The sequence below is a fragment of the Solenopsis invicta genome, chromosome 14 (genome assembly GCF_016802725.1).
Source record: "Solenopsis invicta isolate M01_SB chromosome 14, UNIL_Sinv_3.0, whole genome shotgun sequence".
NCBI lineage: Eukaryota > Metazoa > Arthropoda > Insecta > Hymenoptera > Formicidae > Solenopsis > Solenopsis invicta.
In genome coordinates this window covers 14,821,166-14,847,703 of record NC_052677.1, presented here as the reverse complement: position 1 = coordinate 14,847,703, position 26,538 = coordinate 14,821,166, and the positions used below count along the sequence as shown (strand labels likewise).

The window sequence follows — 26,538 nt, the reverse complement described above, 5'->3', positions numbered from 1 at the left end:
TTCTCTTTTCCAGAACTTGTGTTGTCGCACAAGGCGAGAGTTTAATATATTAATGATAGCTATAATCAGTCTATGATAATAATAATTTTAGATACTCCACAATGCAATAAAGATGTATATAAAAGAGATATTCGCAATGAAATTATAAAGAAGATATTTTGATTAATAATAACGAGCTTCGTACGTAATATAATTTTCTGGGGTTTTTTATGTACAAGTATCACATTAATTAATAATTTAATAATAAGTTGTAATTAAAAAGTTACCTGATAAATTATACAAAATAATAATTATGGGAAATTGAGAAGTTTTCTTTCGAACATTATTGTACGGCATATATATCTGCGTTTTTGAAAAAAATGATTGAAAAATTCTACAAACGAATAAAATAAATCAATCTATCAATTCTGTTTTATTAGGAGGGAGCGCGAAGAGCGCAGAGAGCGCGAAAAAGTTATATAGTATTTTTGTCGGTTACAACCAAAATAAAATAGAAATAAGTTTTGATTAATAGAAATTCTCGAATAATTTTTCTACACTTAATTTAATAAAATGTACACTACGGTGAATATCTGCGTAAAAAGAAATTCTACTATAAAAGAAATATTTTAAAAAGAGAGAGAGAGAGAGAAAAATAATAAATTTCTACAAAGTTTCCAAATCACAGTTAATACGATATTTTGAGAGAACTTTCATAATTATTTGCGTAAGAAATGCGCAAGAACAATTAACGCTTCAAATAGTGGGCATACCTTTGGGTTGGCTCGCGCCATAAATAACGAGCGACACGGTAGCTAAATTCTAGTCCGACCCAACTAGAACGTAATTAGAAATCCGTCGCGAGAATCATTGCCAAGTGCCGAGCTGATTGGGACTATCGTGCGCTACAAATTTAAATAAGCTTAATTTCTTCGATAATGAATTAAGCAGTTGGCAGTAACATTGTCTTTTAATATTTTTCGTATTTTACTAATCACAAAATCTAAATTTATTTCATAATAATTAAATCTCGAAATTATTCTTAACCAACAACATATAATATTATAAGAATGACCTGGATGACTTATATTCACGACATTTTGCCATCAAAATAATGACCTGATTAAATTTACGGTGGTAAAGTTTACCGGACATTTTAGAAACGTCCGGTATAAATTTCATCGAGGCCGGCGTTACCGGATTCACTTCCGCGTCGTAAAATCGGAAGCGAAACGACGATTCTTCGTCGATTAAATCCACCGACGCGTCGATTACTAATTTTGACGTGCAAGCCAATATCTGCCCCAACCTCGACTATCCCGCCGTATAACTGTCGATATTTATGGAGAACAACTCTTTAATAAATACACATATACTGACGTCGTGCCGGTGTCAATCGCCGTCCCGATACACCGGCAAAATCGATAATCGTTTCTCGTTTATCGGTGATGCGAGCTTTTTGATGATCTCTCGATAAACTTTTCCGTCGCAAGCAATCAAAGTTACAAATTGGATTCGTGCAACGAACGACAGCGGAGGCGAAGATATGCGTGATGTGTTGTAAAAATAACATGGATTATTGAAGACACCGTTGAAGGATCCGTGCTACACAATCCGCGATAATTATTCCGTCGATTATTATTATCATTATTATTGATAATGTCAATTTGATGTTGTTTAATCCCTTAAGTGATATACAGGATTATGCGCAATGGTTTTGCTGCCTCAGTTGTTTACTCACTTCCATTAAATTGAATTTGACGTGGCTATATCTGCCTTGAGCTGCGATAAGATGACGCGTACATGCACACATATCATTATACGCATTAAACAGATTAAATTCAATATGGATACGTAGCTGTATATTCAATGTTGCGAAAGATTATACGGTGTATTTTAATAATTTAAGACAAATTCAGCAGATACAAGCAGATTTGTTTTAAATTCAATTGTTTTCACAATTGATATATACCCAAATGATTGATATATTTAAGTGAAAAGTATAAAGCAAAATAAAACAAACGATAACAAATAGTAATGACGATGATTACAATATAGTAGCGGATGTGTAGATAGCATCAAAGGGACATCATTCGCGATCGCTAATTGGCGCGCCGTGGATTAATTAACGCCTCGCAATCCCATTGTACAACAGTTCGTTTTCTACTTTCGCGAAATAACGCGTAAAACTAACGAGATCGTTAGTGGCAATCGGCCATTTTTGCGGAATTAATCGATGCCTCGACCGATTAATTGAATTAATCCGTCACTCTCTTTTTTTTCATTTTTTTAAACCCTTTTCTTAAAAATAACACGACACTAATGTAAAAGTTGAATAGGCCTGTATTAAATCGATTAAACAAATATTAAGTGCTTCTAAATAACAAAGATTCATATCGTATCTTAATTTGTCCCAGATTCTATTTTAGATATCCGTGAGAGATTTTATCTTCAATACTTTTCTTTCATGGAAGATTCTATGAAAGTGTTTTTTATCTTGGATAAACTTTTTCAAATATACTTTATATTTATAAAAATGTGAATGGGCTTTGAAGTGATATTTTGTGTGGATTTTATGAAAATTCTTATGCTTTCTAAACGTTCTTTATTGCATTATTCTATTTAGAATAGCGAGAGAACTGATATTTGAAGATTTTTTTCTTTTTCTGCTTTCAGGCGATGAAGATGAGCAAAGTGGGCAACCAGACGAACTCGCAGGACCCACAAGCGGTAAATTCACGCGTTTTCGTCGGAAACCTGAACACATTTCAATGTAGCAAGACCGATGTGGAACGAATGTTCCAACGCTATGGCCGCCTAGCCGGTAAGTTTATCAAAAATTATAATTAATTCAAATTAAGTCAGTGATATCAAATCGTTAAAAAATGAACTACTAAAAGCTTTAAAAGTACACAAACCTTTGAAATGTATCCTTTAGACAGATATATTATGAAAAACAGAACGATAGAAAGTAGACTATATAAAAAGTGAATTGTTATTAATCTCTTGAAAAGTATGCTTAATAAAATAATAAAAATAAAAAACTTAACAATATCTTGTTTAAAAATAAATAATTTAAATGTAGAAATCACATACGTGATTTATGTTTTGCTTTAAACAAAATTTGCTTTGGAATCTTTTTGTATTTATTATGCTTTCAAAAGTGACACACACACACATTATAGGTATAAAAAAAAAATCATATTTCTCGCGTTTAGAATTAAATGTGTCTCCGTATATAAATGGCAAATCCATATCTGGATCAGCAGGCTACCCGATTTCATTTATCTTCTCTGCATCTTAATTCGTTTCAATTATACCTCACGGAAATATTTAGTAGCCTAGCGATTTCATCGGAATAATTTCGTCGCAATCCTTTTGCACGCGCGCGCGCGAACGTTAATCCCGCGAACTATGAACTTTATTCCCTGCGAATTTAAAAAAGGAAGACAGCGATATTAATAAATGTAAGATAGGGAGGAGGTAAAGAAAGATAAAAATCGATTATCGTGAAAAGCAAGGATCATTTGGTTATTTCCGAATGTTGTTCTCAATTCTTCCCGAGACATTCCCGATAAATCGAATCGCGTGAGAAATCGGCGGCCTGATAACATTCGATAATTCGCGATCGAATAACTTATTATCCGGCGCGGAAAAATTGCATCGGGAAGAATAGCGGAAGGGGCAGCGGGGCTCCGGGAAAATAGGATCCCGGTAACGCAATTTGTGCCACGGCGACTTGACCTTCGATAGCTCGAATTGGATATCCGTCGGTCTCCAGTTTCAAGAGGAGCGGCACGATGACTGCCGCTACCTTCTCTTCCTTTGTAAGCCGTAACCTCGTTTACTTCGCAATCGCAGGATTTGTTATCCCGGAAAATCATTTTTCCGCGGGGGTCTTGTCCCTCCTCCTCGGGAATGAAATTACGATTGCGATCTCGAGTGATAGATAGACGGACAATGATAAGTCGAGAATGACTACACGAGATCGAACATGATAGATCGACGATCAAAATAATATCATCTCTCATTCTTTTTATTGTCTTTTATTATATATAAATTGTCTTTTATTACAATTCAACGTATATGTATACAAGTCTCGTGATTTTGATTTTAATAACATATTCTCTATAAAGTCCAATCAATTTTTCCAAAATTTAACATTATATACCTTTGATGATTCAATTAAAAAAAAAAAAAAAACAAATTTATCAAAAAGTTTTTATTTATCTGAGAAATGTGCTATTTTATAAAGGAATATTAACAATTCTTGTCCACTCTATAACGTACTTTTATATACTCTACGCGAATAAAATAACATTCAATGGGGATGGATGCGCAGTGCAATAAATAATGCAGCAAATAGTGCCAACGGGATAAGATTATATAATAAGGACGAAGAATGCTGCGGAATTAGCTTCGTGTCGGCGCAGATGATATTGGCGTTTCAAAGTCTAGCGCGTCGCCGGATATCACTTGGAAGTTATCCTGCCCCGTTCTGTCCGGCAAAATCGCAATTTCAAATGTCGGATGTCGAAATTACAAGGAGCCCTGCTAGCTGCCGATAAACAGCTTACTTTCTCAATAAAGGACGAAGACAATAAGGACAACTTTGTCCTTGCAGGAATTAAGGCGCTTGCCGGATTAGAGGGACGCCGATACGAAGGATAAGTCGCGTCTTGCACGGAAGCGACGCCGCGTGCAATGCGCGCGATAGCAGATAAATTACAAATTCTACAAATCGAATATCTCTTTTGCAAACAACGTTCAACGCGAAAATGTATACAATCTCCGGCTTTCTGGAGAGTCGCGCTTCTGTTTGAAATCCGGTTTAAAAACGAAATCCTCGACAGAAGATCGCTCTAATTTCAGTAATTTTTCCGCGCAAACGGAAAATCTTACAAGACCATTTTTCTTACGAGCTAAAGCGAAGAGAGATTATTAAATGCGCATGTTGTAGTCGTAGCAACAATTCTTTCTTGCGCTTTACGTAAGAAATACTCTAATAATACAGTAAATAAAAAATAATTGCTATAATAAAATTGTAAATTAACGGACCAATTTGAAAGAACGATGATTTTTTTCAACATTTCTGTACCGATAATTTTATAAATCAAATTTTAATGTCTTATCTAAATAATAGAGTTAATTTTTTAATGCATTTTTAAAGTTAAATATTTAATCTTTTAGATGAATTTTATGTTAACAAACTTTGGATGTATGATATAAAATCACGAAGATATATTTAATGCTGAAAAGAGAAAGATTATAAAAAAGCACAATTAATTTCTTATTATGGAAATTTCTCAATTTTTTGTTATCCAAAGAATTTAATTGAAAAGAATGACAATATTTTTTGGACATCCTATATGCAGTTATATCGAAAGAAATCGTCACGAATGATTTAAATCTGTACTGTCGAATGCCCAGATAACAACTAGAGAGTCTCTCTCTGTCGACAAGTTTTCCAATATAAAGTCGATATTTGTTCTATATAAATACCAAAACATTGGAAAAATTCACTGCAACAGGCCCTCAACACAGTACTGTTGTTATCGAGGCACTTGGTCGTCACTTTGGCGAGTGACGACTTAAAAAAAAAAAAAACAAAGTTACGAAAAATACAAATAATTGTTACAAAGAGCGAACTTGTCTATTTTTGTAGAGATACTTCTATTGAATCAAACTTTGATTTCCATTTTTCCATTTCAATATTTTACCCTTTTCACAATTGAGTTTATTCAGTCTTTTATTTGGAACTAAAGGCGAGTAAATAAATCACATTCGATTTTGTTATTAGTTAAAAATTGACTAGAAAGTTTAAATTTTTAAAGTAACAGTAGTCTTGTGAAAAATTGAGTTTTATCTTATTTTAAAGAAAATCAAAAATTTTACAGCCGTCTGTTTAACCTCTTTTAGAAAAACATTATTCTAATTAGACGTTATTCTAATTTTTTATTTCTTTTGTGAATATGTGTATTTAAATTTGAGAAATTAAAATTGTTACTGTTACATTTTTTCTTAATTCTTTCACATTTTTTAATTATTTAAAGTTCTGAAAATAGTATACATATTCAATTAAACGGGATAAAAATTAGAATTCTCTCTGACCTACTTTAATTTGATTTTTATTGACGTCTACATCCGCGGAAGAATTAAAATTAAAATGAAATAGTTATATAGTATAACCTACTTGAAACTGTTCTACCTGAAATTCTTTTTTGGAACTTGACATCAATTTTATAATTCTATTATTTGTTTTATATCAGATCTTGCAATTACATTAAAATCGAGTTGCAAATACGAATTTAGAATCAATATTGTTTGTAATTAAATGAGATCATGCAAATATCTCTGCAAAAATAATGCGACTGATTACAATCTCATTAACGCCTAGAAACATAAAAAAACGATCGATCTCAAATAGTTCCACAACGATTTTCTGATGCACTCTTGTCTAAATGCGATTTTGATACCGAAATCAAATAAATATTTTTGTTTAACAATTCTTTATTGAAATAGTTTTGATTTTTGTTAGACAAGAACCTTCTAGAACTCATCATGGTAATATATATTTCGTAATATAAAAATAACACAAAAATAATGTTAGTATAACCAGATTAAAAAAACTCTTACAAAACAAAAAAAAATTAATTTAACTTACTCCATAAAAAAGATAAGGAAAAACAAACGTATAAGTATCTATCGTAATCAATCGCTGAAATAATTGCATAAAGTTCCACCACGCTCAGAAATAATATCCAGAGCTCCGAAAAATAAAATAATGACAAGCGAAGGGCATCGTATCAACCGGCCCGCACCTCGCACATATACTTGCACTTACGATCGCGCATTTCGCTATCGCGGTTTTTATGACCAGAATAAATTTCGTCGCGGAACGATCTCTTGAGCGCCGATATCGAACTCCCGCACCCGTCTCGCGTGCACAAATGCACACATAACACCTCCGCCGTCCCCTTACGTATGACATGCGCGCAGACAGCGATTTAAATTCCGGAATAAACGTTATGGCGATGACGAGTTACGTTACGGGGATCGAAGATCGATACGATCGACACGACGATCTCCTTTCGACCGATACGCCGCCCTGAAAATGTGAGGGGTGGGATTAAGCTTTGAGATATGAGGATGATATAGTGCTTTATCGGAGAGTCGAGCTCCGAAGCGCTAAATGTTTCGGGAGATCGACGGGATCGCTATGTAATACATGATAAATTTACTCTCGCTTGAAAAACGAGAAACAGACAGATCCGAAGATTAAAATTCGAGAAGAAAAAATTAAGTCAGGCTGCGACCGTAGTGGCGATAATAATGTGTGAACATTTGTTTCCGCATGGCAAAACATATATTAAATTATTACAAATATTAATTTTTTTTGTTTAATGTGTATTTATACCGAATTTTCTATAAAATTTAAATAAAATTATCGACATTCTGTAATCGGTAATAAAATATTAAATAAAATTTGTGTTACATACCTATGTTTAATTGAAATTTTTACGAACACAAAAATTTTCAATAATAATGGTTTAAAAATATAATTATTAAATTATAAAAATAAAAATCAAAAATATAAATTCATATTATATATATTTGAATTGTACAGGTATGTTATTTGATTGATTTCTCGTGATATCGCGAACATGCAAAAAGTTATGTATGTATATGTTCTTTGAGTTTTTTTTTATTTTAGTTTTTACATTTGTCACGTTTCCTATACGTTAAAAAAAAGACATGCAAATATGTTCATTCAGCATATTGATATGTAAACATATCTTATTAGTTGTTCAACTATGTTAAATTTAACGCTTGAAATGCTTCTGTCAAATTTAAAATATTAGGAAATCTGATTATATTAAAAACATCCTGGAAATCGAATATTCAAAGTTATATAGTTTAAATTAGAACTATTTGAAATTAGATTAGGTAGAAATAATTTTATTATTTTAAGACAACAGCAGAGTTTTAAATAAATTGACGTGGTAATCAAATAACGCTTATTAAAATACAATGAATAAAAAAAATAACATTTTCGCAATAAGTGTTTTTATAGTATTTTAAATTTCTTGTAGTATCATTATTAAATCCGCAAACAATCAAATTAATTTGATTTATTATTTCTGGATTTAATTTACGATTGTGTTTTAAATCCAACAATCTCGGCACGCACTTTATAAAACTGAAAATAAATTTAATTAATTGACATGGGAATATTATTAATTAAGCGTTAAAATCCACTTCAAAAAATTTTATTTTTATTTTTCTTCTTATTTGTTGTAAAAAAAATCTTATGATATATCGTAAATGTATTATGTTAGTTTTACTGCAGGCTCTTTCGTCAATATAATATTATCTTTTCCTGAGAAATTCGAGACACTGATGGTTTTTCAATAATCGATGATTGTTCCAAATCTTAAAATAGCTAATAAATACTTGCAACTTCTCTAAGTTTGTTCTACTTTCTTCTCCATTATCAGAACACTATACAGAAAAGAAAGAAATCAAGGAAGAAACATTTTATAAATAAAGAGGCTAACACAATTTGTTACTATTGGATGACGTACGTGTTGTGGATCGAGGTTCAATTTTTTTCCGTCTGCTCAACAACCAGGTGTGTACTGAAGAATGAGCTGATAACAATAGAGACGATGAAAGCTATGAACATCTCTTGCGTCGAGCTTCGCGATGAAGCAGCGTAGGGAGCGAGGGGCAGGGCAGATTCGCACGGACAGTATTTGCATTCTAGCGCGTACACTCACGCGTACACGCGTCTGTGTGAGTGCGAGTGTGCGTGTGGGTTAGATTTACATATTTGTTTCGGCATAATGAATTCCATGCATGGTCAGCTGCTAACCACGCAAAAGTTATTACGGGTACACAGATTACAGGTCGCGTCCGTGCGACTTGCCGCTCCGGCAAAATCGACCAGCAACAACGCGCTCTTGTTTTTATTAATTTGGTTTGCAAAAATGTTTAATATTCCCCGGAGTTGTATTTAATCGTTCGGAAATGTCGTTATTTAATTTAGAGATTTTTGTTCCCGGTTGAAGTTTATCCAATTAAAATTTTGCTCTATGTATTTGCGCGGATAGTTTTGCTGGAGAAAGAAGGAAAAAAAAAGAGTTACTCGAGAAAGTTTTCGTAGCGCTATACAATTACGCGCGATACGCCGCGCCGATATATTACATATTTTTCAAATATTTGTGAATATTCCCAGAAATCACACGGTTCTCTTTTCTAATTCTTTTTTATAAATTTCAATCATTTATTTTACAGTTCTCTCATGTATAAAACATATACAGGATATGGTTTATTTAAAAGGACTCACTCGATCGTTTCCATTACTGAAAGCTTTATGCCGAGTGTTTTTCAAGTAGAATTTACTCTATTATAAAAACCCATAAATTGTATTTTTTGTGAAAATATTTTAAAAATTGCTTTATAATCAGAAAATGAATGTTCAAATAAAGTTATAAGTTTTTACATGAGTTCATTAATGAAATATATTGCGTTTTTCCGAGCTCGCTTATAATTTGCAAATAATCGTACCGTTTATTGCTTCAAATCATGTGTTAAATTTTAAAATGTTTAATGAATAAGTAATACAAAGTTTATTATTAACTGTTTATTATAAAATTCATTATAAAATATTTAATGAATAAACAATACACAGTTTATGGCGAATGAAAACAAGGAAAATAATTAAAGCTTGTGCGTGTTAAGAATAATATATTTAACGTAAAACGATATTGATATTCTTCGTGTTAATTTATTTTATAAAGCCTACATGGAATAATTGATCTTTCACATCTTCCCGACAGGTATCTCTATGCACAAGGGTTACGCATTCGTGCAGTTCACAAATCCGTTTGACGCACGCAGTGCGTGCCTCGGTGAAGATGGTCGCACCGTCCTCAGCCAGATTCTCGGTGAGTGAACTCTTATATTCTTTTGTTATATTATTTGAAGAGTCGTTTAAATAAATACAAAAGAAGGTTGGACGTTTGTTATATTCCTAGCAAACCAATCCTCGTTGGAAAAAGGCTTTGTGTAACTTGCGACGCCGTAAAAGACTGTGGATATTATTACGTATTCTATAATTATACCATACTCTGTAACTGTTTCGCGCGTTCTGCGACATTTATATTGTATAAAATAGAAAAAAATATTTTTTACGCGATAACATTTTTTTTATCAAAACAAATAGATTGTTTATTCATAAAAAATCTTTGAAGTGACAGGATTATGGCGATAACGATTTTTTTTTTATCGACATATCGACACATATTGACACATTTGTAAAGCGATAATGAAACACACAAGGACGGAAAAAAGGTTCGCATTAATATGCAACGACGCATAACGCGCCGGAGATATAGAGGATCGCTTTGACATGATTATTTATTCAACACTCGGGAGAAAGTGTATCACTCTTAGCGTTTAGCGATGCGAAATGACGCCGAGCATATTCTATAAGACATATTTATGCCTTGCGCAAAAATATAAAAAGCAAGCCTGCGGTAGATATTGAAAGAGCAATATCGAAAATATTGAAGAACATAAATTTTTCGGATAATGTAGTACCGACTTTTTTAACGAAATTATCCTCCACAATTTACAGAGTAAAAAAATGTTACATTATTGCACGTGCAATTTATCGAAATAATTTTATAATAAAATTAATCGGTAATAAGAGGATATAGATCGAGATGTGAAAAGACAACGAAATTAAAAGATCTATAGATTTTAATGTTGATATGTCTTGTGTAATTTCATATATTTTTTCAAATCCATTAAACTGCGCTAAATAAATTGTTGGTCTTGAAACGCAATTCTAAATTAGATAGTAATATCACAGTATTAAATCGACAATCAATTTAATAATAATGATGTTAACGAGCATCTAATATATAGCAATAATACCAAAAAAATTCTTTCCCTCTTTTAAAATTAATCGAAATTTTTCTTACATAGTTTTCCATTTAAAACCTTCGAATAAAGCCAATTCAAAATGTAGCAGGTAACGCGAGTGCTCAGTAAAAGAAAGAAATTGTGGCTGCACTTTCGAGGATCTACGTTACGTCGTGCCAAAAGGGGATGTATCTTGTGGGATGATTTATAAAATTGCCCTATCGGAACGGAAAAGAGAGGTTTGCTTAGTGAGAAGTCACTCACGTGGACGTAAATTGCTGGAATCGCGTGTATTTCCCTTGCGTCTGACATCCTAATCCGGCGTAGCTCTCTGACGTGGGTAAATGCCGGTCCTTAAGATATTAAATTAGAAACACCGCATTCGCATTAGGACGCGCGGAAACTACAGAAACCCCCGGCTGTAGCCGGCCGTAGGGGATATATTCTGCCGATCGTTTGGTTATGACACACGGCATAGACCGTGTCTTACAAAGGCTGGGGCTCTTGAATAAACCGTACGCGTGAAATAAACAAACGATGGGGATTGAAATCTGGGACTTAACGTTGAGTACACGCGCGGCTGAGGCATAAAGCACCGTAATCGGCCGAGTGGAGCAGTATCGTCGTATCGCGTCTGTATGCCAAACGTGGGCAATACGTACGCAATTAGCGCAAATCTTCGGTAATAAAGCTTAAATCTCGTATTCGCATTAACGAAGAAATTATTTGACTGACGCGGCCGCATCTCTCCTTTAATCTGTTAATATTACAAATTTGATAACGCTATATTGTGCTATGAAATTTGCAATTGGATAAAGAGATATATCCGTGTAAGCAGGCATAAAAATTTACGAGGCTTCTTTGACATATATTTATACGGGAGAATTTTAAGAAATAATTTAGAATCAAGAGCGAAAGAAATACAGCATGTGTACATAACTTTATTTTTTACATCTTACTTTCAATTACACCAATTTATCTCGCGCCAGACGGGTGTTATAGACGGATATTATAGTCGGAGTTCGGAACGTGAAAGGACCGTGATCCTTGTGGAGCGTGTAGAGCTCTGAAATATTCGTACGTTTATTTGTCATCTATGAAAAACGTTCATGAGATTTTCGAACATGCCCATGGGACATGTGAGATTGTTGAGGCGTATCCTATACGTCCCTCGTATAATCCATGTCCTTCATGTCCTACATGTGCCACGTATGCTACCTCTCGAGTATCGAATGCGCGTATCAGCATCGAATTTTTCAGGGCACTCTCCGTACCTCGCGTCGATACAACCTTTTTCGGCCGTCTCTCGCACACTAGCCGCTCCTTCGTGTGAGTGTTTCTCACAGACTCATGTTATGTTGGCAAATATAGCCCTTTAACCCGCGTTCTCGACCGTGCAAAATAGAGAGTAACGCTCCGCAATCTGTTAATTACGTGCATGCGATGCGCGGAAATTAAATTAGACGAATACATTACGTCGTATCTTACGCGCACGAATTTCCGTAGAACGTGCTGAGTTCGATAGAACCTCAGGAATTAACAATCCCTCTTTTTAAATTTCTACGAATTTCCGCAGTTTGCAAATTACGTTCCCGGTTCGAGCGCGCGGGTCTGCCCGCCTTTTTGCTTTTACTCAAATATTTCTCACCGTTCCCGCATTATGGAGCGCGCAGGAGCTGTCCACCCTCCTATTTCTAACTCGCTTTCCACCCTCCTCCCGCCCCTGCGGCAAGTCGCACTTGTAAATGCACGCCATCGTCCGCGCGCTCGCGCCCGCCCGCGTATGTACGTGCTTGTCCGCCCCGGAGGTAGGCGAAGCATCGGGCGAACCGCCGGAAACACAGTTCTTGCATTAGCCGAAGAAAGATTTCTGGGGTAATCGTGGCGGAGAAACTGCCATCCCGGGAGAGAGGAAGGGAGAGACAGAGAGCAAGAGAGAGAGAGAGAGAGAGAATGAGAGAGAGAATGAGAAAACGAAGAAAGAAAGGAACGACGCGCACGCGCGCTTGTCCTTCTTATTGGCGCGGGTTAGAAGGACGTAGGAACGGGGGTGACAGACGGGAGGGTGGTTAGCGACGGCTAATTCCATTGGGTGTGCGAACGAACGGAGTAAAAGAGTTCCCACGCGATAAGCTTTAACCCTTTGACGCTGCTTGTATCTCCCAAAAAGCGAATCGATCTTTTCTACCAGGTGACGCGAAAAAGACGAAAAACGTCCAACGATACCCTCGAGTGCCCTGGAAAAACACCCCCGAGAGAGATGAACGTAAGCGAGCCTCCTCGATTTCGGGTAATTTACTACTTTGCCACTACACCACTACGGTACCTCGGAGACAACAAATAGCGAAATTAATGAAATAACATCGTCTTGTACTATTAAAAATTAGAGAATTCTCTACGCGGAATTTTGTGTTAAAATTTTTCCTCCGTCGCGTATCTCTTTTCTCTGTATTTTCGTACTTTTAGGACGCGTATAGCTTAACTTTTGCAAATGTCCCGCGTATTCGTGGATTTGCGCAAAAAATGCACTCAATTTTTTTTAATTCCGAAAGTTCTGGAAAACTCAGATTAATATTAATTGTGATATTCACTTCGCGAACGTCATCAACGTTTAACGTCGACTATCCGGAAGACGAGGGTCACATGACGAGAGTAATGCACGGCATATGCAAATACCGTGTGGACGATGATTTATTATACTAATCTCGTTACGAATTAATGTGCTGATTTATGATGGCGCGGTCCTTTTTCACTCTTCGCAAGGTGTCCCGACGCCGCATGAAAACGCGGCATAAGTCATCCCTGTCGCACGGATTTTTTCAAAGCCGACCGCCCCCTGCTCCGCCTCCAAAATATCCGTAAATCTAACACATTCGTATATTAAAATCCAGAAATTCCTATATTTTTTTCGCAATTTCTTGTTGTGGCATCAGCAGCCCTTAATTAAGCGATTGAAAAGTCAAACAGCGCGGATGAATCGCGATTATAACATTTTTATTTGATACTTAATAGATTCGTGTGTGATGCATTTTATCTTAAAACGAACTGAGCGCGATGCTAGAATTTATTCATTTCATAATATTTTCCAACGAGAATGTTATTGAATTCTCGTTGGCAATTGATTCTACATTTCTCGAGGAAGTTGATCGCGACTCTTAAGAGAACATCGTAAATTTGTAGTTGTAAACTTGTTGTAGTAACGTACTGAAATCTTTGTAATTTTATTACAAGTGTGTATAGCGTACAGCGGTTTATCACAGCGCAAAAATACTATATAAAGGTATATATACAGGGTAATTTAGCGGGTACCTCGCAATATGGATGCATATGTGAACAGGTTTGCGAGTTGCACATGTAAATTGGCACTTTTCCATTATTTTGAACTCCTGAACGCGCACACCAGATATTTGCTCTCGCTCTGTACGTCAGAATTTCATTACAACTCCATATGGCGTACAACGTCCTTTCAAAGATACGAACCGCAGAAACATAAAAGAAGGCCAGGGAACATCGGATAAGGTTGATAATACTGGACGTTGTAATTTTTGTTCTTTCGGTTCTGAAATCCGATATGAAGCTGAAGCACTACCGTCTCCTTGGTTCAAAACATAGTTACTCTATATTTTTATTTCTGTTTCTATATTTCGTTAATGGGTCGACTCCCCCCGTTCCCCCTTTTTAAATTGAATCATAAAAATTTAGTTACATAAGTGCATTAAGATATTATTTTCAACGTGAAAGCACAATGTACACTGGAATTAATAATAATCCGATGTTCGAACAAATAGAAGGATGCCATTGTAAAACGCTTTCACCTGGCAGCGGTCGAACGTGCAGATGATATCGATATGAACTGCGAAAATTCGAAAGGAAATAAAATCGATATTTTGCATTTGAGGTCGCAATTTTTGCTTAAATAACAGAAGATTTTCCATTACTCATTAATTCTAGCCAAAGCAGAAATTGATTCGACTGCGTGTCACGTACGCGTGTGACGACGCAACAGCGCGATCGCTAAAAATGATTCCCCGATCGCGCCGCACGTGCTTCAATCTCTATCTCGTCCCAAATCCGCCGCTAATTAACAGCAACGCTCGCATTGTTTAATTTTATTATGCAACGTTATTTTAGACTTCAGACTCGTTTATCCGCCGCGAACACAACACGTCGTGTTGCGAGCCGGAAATTCCGCTAATTAGGGAGGGCGTATAATGTAATTGCGCTCGGGATCTACCCCCGTCCTCCGGTCGTTCCCCCTTGCCCTTCGCACCCCCGTCCAAACCCCAGCTCGCCCTACTTCTCCCACCGTCTCGTTGAGCGAGCTCAAAGTAACCTTTTGCGTGAAATGCGCTTACACTAACGAAGTCCGCGCTCGTTACTGGTTACATAAACGATAACCGGCTCAAAGTGACGCTCTCTCAGTGACACGCAGAACTGCCGCGACGCTGGAACGTTTATTCGGGCGTCGCGATGCTTCTCCGAGCTCCACCGATAATTCCCAGATCGTAGGCCCGCGTTCACGAAATGCCGAGGGTCAAAACACTAAGAGTGACACTCGAACTCTACGTTCATTAGGTATTAATTTCACCGTTCCATTCGGGCTTATCTGACCCTAGAGACTCTACAATCAGAGTTTGGCCGTAAGGCGATTTCGTCGAAATCCTGCGAGAGAGAACAATATATATTTTAATTCTTTCTCGTTCTCTTCTTTTTTTATCCCTCTCTCTCTCTCTCTCTCTCTCTCTCTCAAGTTGATAAAACATGACGAAGCAATCAAAACTGACTGTGTTATGGTCGAACCGTGATTGTAAGGTCTCTATATGATTCTAATCTCGTGTTTTAAAACGCAACAATTGTATAAATCATTGATTTTAATATTTATCAGAGTCAGTGAGAATGACGTCAAGTGATTCTTCTAAATTTCTTCTTGTTTTTTTGGAGATATTGTTTTCGAACTTGGCATTTACCCATAAAGTTCAGAATTTATTAATATTCTTTAAATGATCGTGTTATGTAAAGTGCACATTAATCGAGTTGCGTTAATTTTGAAATTAAGTCTTCTTTTCCCAGGACTTTTCTTCGCTCAGATAAAATTTGTAGCCATGTAAAGCTGAGCAACTTTCGCCCATTTTCCTTCCCAACGAAGGGACGCATCGAGTATGCCAATTTTCGTGGGCACGCGTTTTTCAAATGGAATATCGAGTTCCGCGTGACACACGTGTTCCCGCGTTCGGGCGAGCTATCAAGAGAAGAAGAAAGGGAGAAAGGGAGACCCGCTAGGCGGGGTTCACCCAGTTATCGTAAAATGCTTGCGCCCTCACGAAGTATCGCGCTGCGCTAACGCGCACGGTCGGGCAATGGACGATATTTCGTTGGGGATGGAAATGGAAAGTCCGACATACCTACGCGCGCGTGATGCGAATGATTTTTTTGAAACAGTTATTTTACTTTACGATCGGCCCTTTTTCCATGCGCGCACCAGAACCAGAACGAGTGTATTTAATCCGGCCGGAAGAGCGTATCGCAAAGGCGAGGGAGCAGCGGGGGGGATGAAGAGTTGACCCAGAGCACAGCACCAGGGGTGGACGGGATATTTTAGAATCCCTCTGTCTATTCGTAGCTTAAAATATCACTTTTCTTAAGTATTGAATAATTAAGACGCACTCGTTCCCGTAACGATTAAAGATTAAAGCGATAATGCGCATTACATTAACATAACATGGATGTTTTATTAAAGCAAACAAAGGAGCAAATTATTTAAATCTCAAGATAAAAGTTTGAAAGTTGAATTATTGATAAAGATGATGCATGCGGAATTTAAAAGGTTAAAATTGTACATATACTTCTCCCTTATTTTTTATTCTGTGCTTTTACTCTTGAATTCGAATATCTCGTTGCAAAGATCATTGAATTAAAAAAAAAAACTTAATTAATTTTATGATATTTTAAGTTTCAATTCAATTAGCGTTTAACCAGTTCTCAATAAAACGTTAACATTCTCTCGTGGAGAAGAATTATTAATACTTAAGACTTAAAGATTAAAAGTTTCGAATTCAAATACTGGATTACTCTTAGTCCTAAGTAGTCATTAATCGATTTGTAATTAAAGAGGCAGCTTAATGCAAAATTGTTGCATTTTTAAGGAGATGTGTTAAGTGCTGCGTGCCGAAGATCCACCCCTGGACACTCGGCATCGTTTTACGACTCCCTCCACGGGCACTCCTTTCCCCACTTTCAGTTCTCTCCTCAAATGAGCGCTGAAAGCTGGCAAACTCTTGAGGATATAATCCCAGCTTTCCCGATTTTCCCGCTGCAGCCTGGAGAGCTGCTCGCATGAATTTATATGAAAACGCTATCCAACCCTCGCCTTCCCTCTCCGCTTCTCTTTCGTTGCATTATGCACCGCCCTTAGGCCTCTCTTCGCCATTTTAATGCGCTCGCGTTTTCAGACGATTTCCGGTGAATTTTTCCTCTTGCTCAGATTCAGGATCCTCTCTATATATTTTTAAATTAAATTGTTTATCTCAGCTTTTCAAACCAGACTTAAACGGAAAGTTATCGAGACTAACAAGGGGTGGACCTGAAGTGGAAACGCTTTTGGATTGCGGTCTATTGTAAAAGTACAGTATTACTGTGTAGTAGATTGTTAATTTTTGAAAAAGTTGAAAGCTGTCTGTAAAGCTAACGTCTGAAATTCTTAATATGGGTACGAAGGACCATCTTTTGCAACAAACTGCACTTTGAAACTGCGCGTTTCCATATCATTTCTTCCATGTAAAAAAGATGAGAGAAAGAGTTAAACTCAAATTTATAAATTAATAAAAAAAAAGAAGTCAGCATACATTGCAAGTGTATTATGTTGCTTGTCCCGTGCAAGATTATAGGTTATTGATATATGATCCAGATGAGATAAATGTCGCAATCAACGTAAAAATGTGGTAACAGCAGGTTGTCGATAAGACCGGAAGGCGAATCAGATTAAAGTTCAAAAGTCGCGCCTCGGAAAAAGTACGGTGATTGGACATAAAAGTAATTACACTTCACCGGGATGACCAGGAGAGTTAGCGTAATTGAAATAAATCAGCGCGAGCGAGTTTTAAATTTAAAATCTCCGCTGTGCATTCGCGTTACCGTTCATCTTTTGTTACTGTATCTATAAATGCAATTCAAGAGCAAAAACAAAGACGCGCTCGCATTCAGCTGGATAAATAAGTATCCTTCGATCAATCATGATCGGTTCCGATTAGTTGACTCCGTCTGCCCTCGCTTTCCTTTCCACTTAATTGAAATCGAACATTTGACGACGCACACAAAGAACGACCGTGACGTCCAATTAGCACGCTCACAATGCCGCTGCCAGCCGTTCGTGGCGACGACATTGCTAATTATAAAATATTAATTAAAATCGCGTAAGGAAGAATCTCATCGCGGTTTATAAATAAGTGGCTTTCGACGTGGGGTGCCTTTTTGCATCGTGATGTCGCGGTAAACTATTTAATTTAGCTTCTCAATCGAGTGTACGCTAATCGATCATCGTTCGTTGAACGCAATAACATTTTTTTTCCTCTAATAAAATTAGAGTTGCGAGGCTTTTATTTTTAGTAACGTTTATTTATACGCGGCATCAAGTATCTCTCGTTTCTCTTTTACATAATCTTTTTGAAGGTCTATTGAGAGTAATTTTCTTCCAAATCAGTTTACCTATTCTGATATTCTTGTTGAGAAGAGATGAACTTTAGACGAGGAAGTTGTAATTAAAAAGTGGTTCTGGGACTAGTTTATTTTTTAATTTGCTCATTTTTATACAGTTTTTCTAAAAAAATAATTATTTACGGATGTTTTCGTCTGAAAAGAATTTATTTACGAATTTTTTTTTCAACGTGTGCTTGCAAGTACGCTTCAATTCTTATCTCATCGCAGAGAAGAAAAAAATTCGAGTCCTTTCTCAAGTTCTCGTACACCCAAATTTCCAATATCGTTCCCGCTTTCCACTTCCGCACAGAAATCCAAGTTCCCGCGCTAGTCGTTGCTTTAAATGCGTCAGCGTAGCGGGCTCGTTCGCCAGTCACGTGTCGAAGGTGAATAACGCGATTCGGGTGCGTGCAAAGGTGACAGGGGCGGCAGAAGGAAAGGCAGACGAGAGAAGAAAGCTCTTTTCTTCCCTCCCCTTTCTCTCTTTCTCACGGGAAATACGTCGAGTATCTGAATAAATCGAAACAGCCAAAGTGATTCTCCAACTTAAATTAGTTTCCGCCTCGAACATCGAACAGGTTACGTTAGGTCAGGCCGGGTCAAGTTAGGAGAATGTAAGCTACTTTCGCTTCTTTTTGTGGAGACGACTGGCGGCTGGAGAGAAGGGTGGCGGCGGTGGCGGCGGTGGCGGCGGCGGGTAGGTAGAAGGTAGCGAAGACTTCCGCCGCTGTAAACGGATCCCCAGGTGATTTCGGGCTGCCTATTCGCTCGTTTTGCACGCCATGTCATGTACGCTATTTTTTTTTCGGTGTAACGTGCCGTATTGCGCAGTTTGTGACCCGATACGATCGTTTGCATTTCGAAAGGTTTTTAGAGATCTGTTTTTCTTTAGTAATCGCGACTTTTTATTTTAAATTTCATACATGACGTTTCGCGACGATCGATCGATTAATTATAGTACAGATTTAGATCACTTTACAGTGTACAGAAATATCATTTCACTGAGATAAAAAAAAGAATGCAGATTTTATTCCTTGTATGAAATATTTTATTTAAAGATGAGTTCTAGTACTTATTCTCGTTACAAATAGATATCGAAAATCGGACTTTCTCTGGAAAATTAAACCTTCCTCTAGAGATCTAATCTCAAAAAAACGAATTTCCCGAACAAAAAAGATGGCGGCGGGCAAAACGGAATAGCGTGGAACTAATCGACGCTCGAATCTCGTCGAATCCTCTCCAACATCCGCATCTCGATTTACTATTCGCGCATTTTCGTGGAGAATTCGAGAGGATGGGGAAAGGTGGAAATGCTCGTATCTTCCGTTTCTTTTTGCTTCGAAAATCTTCTTGGGATCGAAATTCCCGTCGTGTGAAAAGACGACCGGGAAATTAACGTCTAACTAAAAAGGAGTAAATAGCGGGTATCTTATACTTATTGTTAATCTTTATGCTTTGCTAGTTTCGCTGTAAACATTTATGTCCACATTGAAATCCAAAATGAAATGGTTCGTAGAAGCTACGAGGACGTTCTGAAAAGGAAATTGAAATACTTTGCATTGTGTTCCAGTTTAGATCGGTATTCTTAATCGGGAATGCGTACTTCGTTTAGTGAGAGAGGCTTCCTTTTTCCAAAATTTTATGTATTGTGGCAAATCCTTTTTGTATGAATTATTGAGTCGTTATTAGAAACAAATTATTTAATTAGAAACATTATCGTAATTTTATACAAGATGTATTAAGAGGACCGGAAAATGTTATTTATAAATAATGTAGCAACAAACTGTTTCACGTTTGTAGTGGGTTTTAATATAATTTATTTATTATTTATTCAATAATATCATTGACATTATTTTCTGTGAAATGGCCGTCTACTTTTATTTATTAATTCTTTAATTTCTTTTGCGAAGAAGCTAACCAGTCTTTGATTTAAAAAATAAAAAAAAACAGGTAAAACGATTCAAATGACACTTGATTTTACAGAGCTTTTTCTTATAAAAAGAGCTCCAATGATCGGAATAGTAATCGGATGAATATTGTAAAAAAAGGGATTATTTGCAAATTTTCTAATTTTTTATTGCGTTTATTTCTCTATAGCAATTGAATATTATCACGTTACAGATCAAAGTCAGTTAGCTTTATTGAAAAAGACATTAAAAAATTAATAAATAAGTGGACGATTATCAATAAAAATAATGGCGATTAAATTATTAAATATATAATCAATTACATTAACAAAATTATACGTACTGCTTACATTATTTATAAAAATGACATTACTTTTCTTTATACAAGCGCATTACAGCGTCGCAACGCAAAACATTAGATAACGCAATACGAAACTTAACTATCGTTTTCATAAAGTGTAGAATGCTAATAAATTTTTCCGCGTGGTGACATTTGAAAAAGAATAACTCCGCGAAAATATCGTCAGCGTATCAGAAAAAGTATACACTTTTATTCAAGCGTACATTTCTATAGATCGTGTTGGATTTGTTGTGAAGTTTGAAAATAGATTCACCGCGAAGTCTATTACAACATCTCGGAACAAGAGACACGTCATTACCCGTGCAAAACTCAAACCGATAACTATCTGCTGGGCGTATGGCTACTTGAGGAAGAAATTCATTGACTTTGTAATACATTGGAAATATACATTTTACGCGTCGTTAGAGTTGTCCCAAAGTCCAACGCGAGCGTGAAATATGGATACGTACTTATTTTAACTTGCGAGAAAGCCGTATAAACTTTTTTTTTACAAGGGTTTTAGCTTTTTTTCGAGCCACTTTGGTGTAAGTACGAGTGCAATGTACTCGTCTTTTCGCGAGTTTTGTTTTCGTGGAATTAGTTTCCCTTCTCAGACTTTGCCCAGTCTGCGTAGAAAGGGAGAAAGAAAGAAAGTGTAGGGTAGTTTTCCATTTTATATAACTTATACAATAAGCATCGATATCTCTTTCTTTCTCTCCTTTACTCACTCACTCACTCACTCGCCTGCAGTAACAACGAGAAACCACGATAGGATGCACCAAACGTGTGGATAATGGAAGAAAAAAAACAATGATCGAAACCGAGAGAGAAAGAGAGAGAGAGAGAGAGAGAGAGAAAGAGGAAGAGCAAAGTTACAGAAATGGTTATTATCGGATTAAATGAAAGCCAAACGTTCAAATGTCCCGCAGATCGTATATAGGTAAATACGTGGAACGAGACCAGAGAGATAAAAATGACACGCCTGCCATTTTAATGCGCCGGACAAACGCGGGCTACCGGTTGTGCGTTCGTCGCTATCGTGAAAAAGTTGGCGAATTAACGCGATTATACGCGCAAATAAAGAATGCACGGATGTCATTGCGCTCGGCTGCTCGGGAAATCAGCTTTCAGACCGACGGAACGGCCGAAGCGCGCCAAAGCGGAAGCGAGCGGAGTCGGAGCGCGCGCACAGACGAATGCAATTATGCGCGATGCAAGGTGGAAGGGGAGGCGCGGGCGCGTTCGTGTTTATAATTTTCTTTGAGGCGGCAAATTCCATTCGCGTAGCTTCCGCTTTGAATGCGCTACGACGACGCATGCATTTAAACGAGGTAGTTAATCTTTATTCGGCTTTTTCGCGAACGGATTAAATCGGCTGAAAAGCCACAAAAATGCCGATCGGAAAAGAACGAGTTGCGTTTTGCATCTGAAGAAAACAATCCGCGATCGGGCGAGGGCAGGGGAGGGGGAGGATTGGGAAGATCGCGAAAGTGCAAAATACTCCTCTCGCTCTCTCGGCGGGTGTTCCGCAAGCGGATTCCACGTGGATTGATTCACAAGTTGGTCCTTGGATTAATTAATTAATTAATTAATTAGCGGAATAAAAGCCGTGCTTTTAAGAAAAGAGCGTGCGCACTTTTAAACCCGCGGAGGATTTCTTTGACCATTCGGCGATGTTTATTTAATGGCGAATATGAATGGTAATTCAAATTAATGTAACTGCGTGAAAAATTTTAATTATAATCTCTCTTTTAAAACTTCCAGAATAATTATCGCGTACTGGTTGTAATTCAATTTAATTTAACTTAATCGCCTCGTAATGGTGCCGTAATGAAATTAAATGCAAATTGGCGAAGCTTCGCAGGAGGCTCTTTAATGAATTTATTTTATAAAATGTATTGAGGCTATGTACATATATATATATGTGTGTATATATACTCCGACCCGGTTATAAATTTGACAACATAAAACGATATTAATTGGAAAGATTGTTTATCTAAAAAAATAATGAACAATTTTTTAAAAAATTCATGTTAAAATACGCGTATTAATATTTGCGTATATTTTAGTGATATTTATTTTTAAAATATTACTCGTTCATTATCAAATTAGGTCCCTCTCGATACAATTATAAGAATCAGATTAGATACTATTTATAAGAAAAAGTTGAGTACATTTTATTGAATGAAATTTAAGAGTGATTATTTATTTTTGTTTGTATTAAAATAATAAAATCCCTTGCACAGGTACTTTGATAAAAATACACGTAATCGAACGTAATTTCCTTGTCTTACATATAATGCCTTATATATAACGCATTTATTATTAATTTATTAATAAAACTACCATTCTTTGAAAGAATGGTAATTTTGTTTACAAAATGTTTACACAACAGCTATTCGTCTTGCTTTATGTTGTCTACTTAATTGCAATTATAAATGTTCAACTTAATGCAAATTAATGAGATTTTCCGAAACATGTTAAATAAATTCCAGTGCAGAATTTCGAGTACACGTATTTCTTCCACGCTCCAAAGACTTCTATTATTTAAGAAGAGAAGAAAAAAAAAGGTACGCGCCCACGAGTCGGCGTCAAGAAAAACAGTAATTAACTTAATGGATTTTTGAGAAACGCGGCAAATTGCGACGTGGCGAAAGGAAGGTAACATTAACGGAGTGATTTCGAGGAGCCGAAGAAGTCATATTTCATGCAACTCGCCTCCGACACCCCCTGACTGCATATCGATAGTCCATTCGGCGATGTCTCGCGTGATTAGAAAACTTCGATTGCCAGATTACGCGGAGCGGCGAGATTTACGGAGTCTACCGGGTGGTCTTATTGATACCGACACGTCGGGAAACTTAAAGTGTGTCCATGTCAAGGTGCAGCCGCCGTTACCATCATCGCCAACTTTCCCGGGCGCGAGCGCCTTCTCTCGTTAAGCACGGGTGAGTTTCCCCATCCGAATTGCCATTCGATTTGCGTTTTCACTTCTTGACGAAACGACAAAGCCGATTTCAGAATTTTCAGGCGTGCCCTGTTTCTCGTATACGATTGCTCTGTGGTACGGTTGCGGCGTTGGCCGCGTACACGTACGACTTCTGTATTGAATTACACAGTACAGTGGAACCTCCATTAATCGAACCTCCATTATCCGAATATTCTATTATCCGAATGCTCTACTATTCGAGAATGTCCTATTATTCGAACAGAATATTTCCTTATTATTTTACGCATTGTTTATTTTATCAAAATGAAACGTTGCACCCTTATTTCAGAAGTATTCAGGATAAAAGGCCGGAAGCATAAAGATAATGCAATTAAATGCATTGAGAATTAGCTTGCGATTTAGCACAAGTGAGATATGCGTAAACATATAAATGAACTATATCATTTCCGCTAATCTCCTTTCCGAAATGAACCAAATTCGTTTTCAGAAAGGAATAATTGATCTATTATCTGAAAATTCGCTTATCTGCGAACACTTGTGTCTCCCTATTAGTTTGGATAATGGAAATTCCATTGTGTATCATGATTATGTGTATATATACAACTGTAATTATAGTATCGTGCGCAACTTGGATGGCTCATTTTAAGATAAATGTGCAAATATTCCAAACGGGGACGCGAAAATAAATGTATAAAGTTATTATTTCTTGCAATTTAAGAAACACGAAAGCAGATACTTTTAATTCATAGAAATAAAACAAATATGATCAATACAATTATTTCTGTTTAATTTTGTTATAATATTTTTTTATAGCGAAAAATATATATCTATCATTGTAATGAAACTCCATTATATCGAATTATGTATAAATTGGCATTACCGCAATTCAGTGAGATTCTGTTAAAATGAAAATTATATTGTATAAATGTTCATCATAATGGAACTATGCTGTAATATAACAATAGACAGTAGAGATAGAACAATCTGTACTTTAAATAACAAATATTTCGAATAGAAAGATATTAAAATACAGTTATTATATTTTATCTTGAAAATTATGAATTGAGAATAGACAACGATTTAAATCGATCACGAATTGAAATTTTACGGAGAAATTTTGTTTCTTTGCATTTAATCGACATTGCTAAATAAAACAAATTAAAGACACGCCCTTTTTACATCAGGTCTCATTAATAATGAGAAATATAATAACATATGTAATAATCGAACAGATCCCTATGGTCATCATTGAAACCCCTAAAGTGCAACTCGCTGTGCAGTTCGCAATGCAACCACCGAAATGCGTTCCCAACAGAGCACTCACTTCGACTACACATTTCGCTCGAAAGTAATATTCGCTTGGCATTGCGATTTACCATTTGAGACAGCATGATATGCAAATGCGTCCCGACGGTAGTTCTTATTTCTGATTTATCAGAGAAGCGAGTCAAATATGTGGTTTATTACTTGAATTTTTTGCGACAAAAGACAAGACCGTCGCTCACGTACAGATAGCTACATGCATGTTCCTTGTTTTCAGAATATAACAAATCTATCGGCTGAAGAAAATAGATTTGTTATATTTCATGTCAATTGCTAAATATATTTTTCATCAATTCTAAAAATTCAAAGAAGTTAACTATAGCAGAAAATAACTTGACAATTTTATATGAATTATAAAAGTTATCAATAAGACATAAAAAAAAAATGAAAAATTTCTTATAAATTTTATCTGCATCGAAAAATAGCAGGAAGCAAGAAAAATATCCGATAAATTAAGTTTTAAAATAAGTTTGAAGAGTTTTTTTTAAAACGTGCACATATCACATTTGTAATAGTTTTAAAAGTGATATTTTAATTTTAGATACCTTTCTATAACGAAAAGTGATTAACTGAAGAATCGAATCTTCTCTTTACAGTACTAAATATACAGTTACGTATACAGAGAAAAAATTATTATCAAATCAACAATCACATTCTCATATATAAGCAAGAGTATAAAATCTTGCAAGAATTTGATAATCTCAAACAGATATAACTTGTTTACATGAAAAATGTTGTTTCCTTATGTGGGGAAGTTATGTCTGTCTAAGATTATCAAATTCTTTCAAGATTTTATAATCTCGCTTATATATGAGAATACAATTGTCGATTTGATATTAATTTTTTTCTGTGTACTCGTATCATATTCCAACGTAATCGTTGAACATTGTATTTTAAGAATTGATTGACTTGAGAAGACTAATTGCATCAAATTTAGCATTAAGTGAGAATATTTAAATATTTAATCTTATTTGACTGTCTAAATATATAATAAAACGAGAGAAAGTTAACAACATTTAATGCTAATTATTGAGTCGTTTATTTCGATTCGTCAGTGAAAATTTGTGACTGTATCGTTTAAACAATCGGTCTTTTCATTTAAATTTATATTTGTCGTCATGGGTATCGGAAATAACTCTGACAGTTGGATCAATTACGATGATATTTCTATATGAGCGTACATTTGAAGCGAGGTGTGAAGAAATCGCTGATGACTGTTTTTAAAATGAACAGCGCGCTCACTCTCTTTTTCTCACTATTCGTTGGGATTCGTCGCTATCCGTAGTGAATGTGGGTTTTCCGCTTGGCTTGACGTTGATTTTAAACGAGTATAGATATTTACGCAGGACACGCTCTCCAGCTTGCGACAAATAACCCGTGCACTCGAGCTTGCCTCTCCCTCTCTTCGGAACACG

The 26,538-nt window shown here is 36.1% G+C and overlaps 1 protein-coding gene and 1 long non-coding RNA gene across 5 annotated transcripts in view; one reads left to right on the top strand and one right to left on the bottom strand.

Annotated features, from left to right (window-relative positions):
• The window catches only part of LOC120359610, a 244,944-nt gene that overhangs the window by 59,527 nt on the left and 158,879 nt on the right, over window positions 1-26,538 (bottom strand). The gene's annotated exons all lie outside the window — the stretch shown is intronic.
• The window catches only part of LOC105207571, a 180,818-nt gene that overhangs the window by 96,787 nt on the left and 57,493 nt on the right, over window positions 1-26,538 (top strand). For all 4 annotated transcript variants that reach the window (XM_026132320.2, XM_026132316.2, XM_026132319.2 and 1 more), the window contains 2 exons: window positions 2,656-2,803; window positions 9,822-9,929. In XM_026132320.2, the coding sequence (XP_025988105.1) occupies window positions 2,656-2,803; window positions 9,822-9,929 (256 nt within the window). The remainder of the gene's footprint in view (window positions 1-2,655; window positions 2,804-9,821; window positions 9,930-26,538) is intronic.